Below are 6,208 nucleotides of genomic sequence, written 5' to 3'. Positions count from 1 at the left end.
TCTTTAACTTGTCCTGTCCAACAGCTGGGCAGACAGATGAGAGCTGAGGGCCTCTTGTGTTGGACATATTTTACTTTAACAACAGGGGTTATTAATCTTCATACAAACCAGAGGTATGTCTGAATAAACCCCTTTTGTAATTGAGGACAAAATTTATTAATTTCAACCATGTTTGAAAATCTTGGGTGTTGGACCGGACGGAAAAGGAAAGAAGGGAAGAAAAGGGAGGGATGTTAGAGAGAGAGGGGGGTAGGAGGGTGATAATAGGAGGGGAGGGGGGATAAGACCATGAAGCAGCACAAAGCAACAAGTTTACTGGTTGTTTATCGTTACGGTAAGGTTCAAATGTAGTACAAAAAGGGCGGGGCCTGTCCACACACACACTCAAATGTTATCAACACACCTGTTAGCTGCACAAATGTCCACATGTCGACATGTACACAAAACAGATAGTGTTCACACGCATACTTATGCCTTAAAACCAACTAGTGTGAAATATTTCAGTCATTAAACCATGCAAACTGTTAGTGCAAAGGGGTGTTGGGGTCTTTTTTGAAGATTGAAAAAAAATTCAGAACTATCGTTTTACTGCATCCAACCTCAGCAGCGAAGGCCTTTTGTGAGAGGCCGTGCTTATGCAGCTCAACAATCCTACCATGTTCAAAGACTGAGGTTTTTCGTCTTTATCATTAAGAGACATTTACAGAGTGATTTCTTATTGGAAAATACCATTGAATGCAAATGCTGGCTCTTTTAAATTCTGTGGTCTTAACCTTTTGATCAACTGATGAACAATCTTTTTCATTTAAATTGTTATTTTCAATAAATTAGCAGCTAAAAACCTTGTGATCTTTTTCCTCTTTCTTCTTTTAGCATTTGGAAACTCTATCGAGAACCTCGCCCCAGACCAACTGTGGTCAAGGTGTGGCAGATTTATAGTTAAGCTTTTTTTCCCCCCCTGTCCAACAGCTGAGCGAACAGCTGAGAGCTGAAGGGGTCATGAATCTTCTGACACACGAGGTGTATATTTAAATAAACCCCTTTTGTAATTTAGACTAAAGTTTATTTATAATAATTATATTTGTAACAGTTTTTGGACCGGACGGAAAAGAAGAGGAGGGAAAAAGACAGAGGGATGTTAGAGGTGGGGGGGATAGGAGGGTGATTATGGAAGGGGGGGTTTAAAACCATAAAGCAACAAGTTGCTGGAAGTTTATAATAATTAATGTCAGGTGTAGATGTATGATAAATCTGAAAGAGGCGTGGCCTGTCCACACTCACACTCAAATGTTACTAACATACCTGTTAGCTCCAATAATGTCACAAACATGTCACCATTGACATAATCCATCTAATATTCAAACGCTCCAGGCAGCTACCCACCCAGCCCCTGGTTGGTCCAGGAGAGAGCAAGGCAGGTCCCACCTTCCTTGTATGTGTATTTGTGTGTGTGTGTTGCAGTGTATATTGTTGTGGGGTAAAGGGTGTGTGTACTAAAGGGTGCAGTTCAAGTTGGCAGGTAGAGCACTGAGAGGACATCTCCTGATGGCTCTCAATGATGAACAAGCACCCACTCACCAAGGGGTGATAAATGTCTAAGGCGCAATTAAAACCGAGAGGGGAAGGTCCCAAATCAGGCTGACACCCCCCTCCCTCCCCCACCCACCCATGGACCCAGAAAAACGTTCTCAGATTATAACTTATGTCTACATGGGCCACACTTTTGGTGGGAATAAATCATTTGGGCATGCGCATTTAAAATACCGGAAGAGGAAATGAGTCCCGCTGTAAACAAACCGAGGTGCCACATACATAGATATGTGGCAGCTCGGTAATATACTAGATGATTTTCTAAACATGCTTTTATTATTGTTATGGTTATGATCAAGTGCCTCATCATTTTATTTTTAATCCGCGTGGTCAGTGCTTTTTTTTGTGGCGGAACGGACCAGAAAGAAAGGTTAGGTGAAGGCTAACACATGCTAACAACATTTAGCTTTGGATGAACATAAAATCCATGCGGGAAAGTTGCAATCTGCATCTTGGCTGCACGTAAATATGTGGGATTATTATCAACCTTTATTTTGTTGGGACATGACCGGAAACACAAATCCACGTGATTGTTTGAACGGTTTCTAAGGACTGAGCGACATTTCTGCTTTGAAAAGCTCACACACCGCCCCAAAGCCGCTGTGAGCTCTGCTCGGAGACACGGTTCTACCAGGAGACTCTCCTGACTCCGGCAGCTCACCCAGACACAGAGCTATAAGTCAGTCTGCTGTGCTCAAAGACACGGTTCACTCGCACTGAGCAGCCGGTCGGTCCTGTTTTTCGCTCCAAAACTTTCTCTGAAGCACCGCACCGTCTATGCGTGACGTAAACCAGAGCAGTAGTGACCCACGATCGGAATGAACTGTTTACATGCACCACGGTCGGATCAACAATCGGCATTACCCACCTATCTCGATTGGAAAGAAATTTTGATCTGAACGAGTCTGATCGGGGCAGAGTATTCCGAACGGCGTATTTACATGACGCATTTTTCTTCCGATCAGGCGTTCATTCCGATTACTTTCATCCATGTAAACGCAGCTGGTGATTACATGAGGAAGAGGGTAAGTTTGTTAAATTGAGGGCTAAAATCATGATCTGTCATCACTAAAACATTGATGTAGGGGGAGACATTTGTAAACACAGACTTCTGACTCGATCAAAATGAAATTTGATGGATTCCATATACGTTCCACCACAGCACAACATTGTTGTTCAGAGATGTGATGAAAATAATGATTTATTAAAGTATGAAGAAAGTAAGTCTCAACCGTTACATTCAATCAAAAGTATATATCTAGGTCTATTTCATTGTAAGAACTGGAGTATTTTGACGTCAGAGATTGAAGTCCGAGTTTGGGTTCAGGTGTCACAGCTGGCACACCTCACGGTCACAGTCACCTGACCTCCAAAAAGTAGAAACAGAGGAACAGAGTCACGATCGTGCAGTCCTCGTCAGGATTTTACCCACAAACCTCTGCGTTCACGCCAACACAAAGAAACAAGGTTCAGGCTGAGCAGAAGTGGCCGATTTTGGAACATTTTAAATCGCCATCAAACATTTAGTGTTAGCACTGCGCAGGCGCGAGTGTGTTTTCCACTGTCAGTCTGTCAATGAAAACCAAGTGAAGGAGGTGAAGCTGATTGCAGAGAGAACCTTCTCCATCTCTCCTGAGGACGGAGCTCCCAGCAGAAGGCACGCATGCGTCCTGCGCGCTGGCACGCAGCGCTGTGAGGCGCGCCGCCCCGGCTCAGCGCGCCCCGAGAAGCCCGAGCGCGCAGTGACGATGCGATCGTTTGGACTGAGGCTCAGCATCAGCACCGAACCTCGAGCCCACAGCCCGCCGCCCACAGCAGCTCCGCGCGCCCGCCAGCCCGCCGCAGGATGCCCGGGGGAAAGAGAGGGCTGGTGGCGCCGCAGAACACCTTCCTGGAGAACATCGTCCGGCGCTCGAGCGGTGAGTCCGCGCTCCGGTTCGGGAAAAATGGACTTTCAGCGTCTTTCAGATGAGTTTTTTTTATATCTGCGAACAACCGAAACTTTACATCCAGGGAAGTCATATGTTGAAGGCGCTGAATGTTTTTACCCGCAGCCGAGCGGAGGCGCTCAGAGATAAAGAGTTGAAGTCTGTCTAACTTTGCTGCTGGAGCGCAGATCCTGCTGCTCCCCCGTGGAGACACGGGAGGTCAAAGGTTACCACGAAGCTGCTCCCAAAGTGTCTTACGTAATACTTCAGCGCTGCGTTCTGCGCAGATTGCTAACACCTGAGTGGTTTCTAGGACCCCCCCCCCCCTTCTTCTCATGCCCATAATGGGGGGTCCCCCCCCCCCCCCCCCACACACTCTGTTCCAGAGTTTCCTAACTGCAACACTCCCATCAGACAATTGTTTTAAAAAAGGAGCCAAACTGTTTGAATCCTGCTCTAACCCATTTGGGCTGAAACTGTTCAATCTGGCAACGCATTACCCAGAAGTCTGTGAGGGAGGTGCTGCTAAAGCCACTTTTCACATTAAATCACATTTTCATAACGGCTCTGTTCTCTGCTGGGAAGGAGGAGAAAAGCAGACCTTATCCAGGGAGGAGTGTGAGTTCAAGTGTGTGTGCATGGCTGTGTGCATGTGTGTGTGTGTGTGTGTGGGTGGGTGGGTGTGTGTGTGCGTGTGTTAGGCTTAATGCTCTGACAGGTCACACTGAGACTTCATTGTGCTACTTTCAAAGTAAACAGTTTCATGTGTCCTCACATCACCTGGATATTCTCATGAGTTTGTTGTAACTAGGACTACAGTATCATTAACACCCCCCCCCCCCCCCCTCACCGGCTCTGACAGTACCTGTGTGGTGATGAAGGCAGGAAATCATCCATCCTTTAGTTCACAGATTCCCTGTCCAGCACGTTTCCGTTCTCCTTTTTTCTCTGACTTCAGTTCTGGAGGAGGACATCCACACTTTTTCTTTTTTTCTTTGACTTTGTAGAAATGGGGAGCTTTAAGGCCGATATGGTTGAAACCGTTTTTTTATCAAACGTCTGGTCCTCATAGCTTTGATGAAGTTTTGGGTTTGCCAGGAATTCTGCACGTCAGCAGAATCTTCAGGGTTCGGCGTGAATCCAAGTGGTGGAAGGTTGGATTGTGTCTCTGCTGTCCTGATCCAGCTCAAAGTGCTCTTCTGTCCTAGAAGATCCTGTTTGAAATAGAATAATCAGGGGAAAAGCTTTAACTCTGTCTTCTAGAGTTAAATAATATGAGTTATTGTCCGATCTGCAGATTATTCTGCCAGGGCAGCAGCACAGAAGACCTACAAATGTAATGAGATGTAAATATTCAGAACACAACGAAATGAGCCTCAAATCTCAATAAAAATAAATAAAATAAAGGTAAACTGAATACAGAAAAATGCTGATTAAGCAAAGGGAAACTTTCTTTTTAACAGCTTTTTGCTTTGCAGTGTCATATCTTATAGCTTGCATTTGTCCTTGTTTTCTAGTCAGAGGTCATAGTCTTCTAGTCAGAGGGTCCCTGCAGTCATGGGGGCTCAGGCCCTCTGCTGGAATCAGTCAGGAGCTGGTTGGTGGTGGCGGATTTGGATTTGGAACAGATTCAGTCACATCCTTGTGTGTTCTTGAAGCTACTCCTTCTGTCGTTCACTGTATTGCTGCTGCAAACACCTCAAGGTTTCTCAGTCAGTTCTGTTCTTTAGTGCTCAATAAAAACTGTTCACTGGAGATTGAGGGAATTCCAAACGACACGTTGAAATCCCGTTCATCACCAGAACAAACTAAAAAGTGAGGACCTTCTGTGTGAGACGTTTCTGAAGATGAAGCAGCACAAAAGACCTCAGCTTTTGTGCTGCTTCAACCTCAGCAGGCCATGTTCGGGAGCCTGCGACTAATGATGACGTCACATTATTTGATGAAGCGACGTTGATCCGATGACGTCTATGAAAGTGATTGGTCTGGTTAAATTACGGTACGTCCATAGAAGAAGAAATTGTAGTCCTATTGTAACAAACAAAGATCCAACATAGAGCGAGATGATCTTTTTTTTTTGAACACTTTATTTAAAGATTTTTTTAATTTTTTATAGAAGCACACATACATATAAAGAATTGCTTTAAAACTGTACAGTCGTAGAGGTAAAATAAGAAAAAAAAAAGTATATACATACATATGTACATATACAGGCCTATACAAATGAAAGTAACATAAAACCTGCCAACACAGCTTGCTTATAGATTCCCCTAGTCAAATTTTTATAAAACAGACAACAACAACCAAAACCCAAATAAGAGTCAGATAGAATAGACCGAAAATAACATAAATGTTACGAAATATATAGGTCAGAAATGGACAGTATATATAAATACACAAACATACTCTTATAGGGAAAATAAACAACAAAACAAAACTAAAACAAAACAATAACACACTTAAATACACACACACTGCAGCTCCCTCCTAAAATCGCTTATACAATCTTTAAAACCCCTTGCGAGATGATCTTCTACACGGGCTTTTATTATTGTTATGATTATTATTAAGTGCATGTTCGTTATAGTTTGTCAATTGCGTGAAGCCAGTGCTTCATTATTTGCTGAACTGACCTGGAAGAAGGATTAGGTTAACATTTACTAACAACATTTAGCCGTGGATGAACTCAA

General features: G+C 43.9%; 1 protein-coding gene across 1 annotated transcript in view; it reads left to right on the top strand.

The window, feature by feature from the left end:
- Positions 1-2,707: 2,707 nt before the first annotated feature.
- The window catches only part of LOC101172862 (potassium voltage-gated channel subfamily H member 5), a 103,548-nt gene continuing 100,047 nt past the window's right edge, over positions 2,708-6,208 (top strand). The window contains exon 1 of the mRNA XM_023951926.1: positions 2,708-3,509. Coding sequence (XP_023807694.1) covers positions 3,437-3,509 — 73 coding nt within the window. The 5' untranslated portion in view covers positions 2,708-3,436. The remainder of the gene's footprint in view (positions 3,510-6,208) is intronic.

This window comes from Oryzias latipes, chromosome 22 (assembly GCF_002234675.1).
Source record: "Oryzias latipes chromosome 22, ASM223467v1".
NCBI lineage: Eukaryota > Metazoa > Chordata > Actinopteri > Beloniformes > Adrianichthyidae > Oryzias > Oryzias latipes.
Note: the sequence above shows the minus strand (reverse complement) of the source record. Positions and strands in the feature narration are given on the sequence as shown.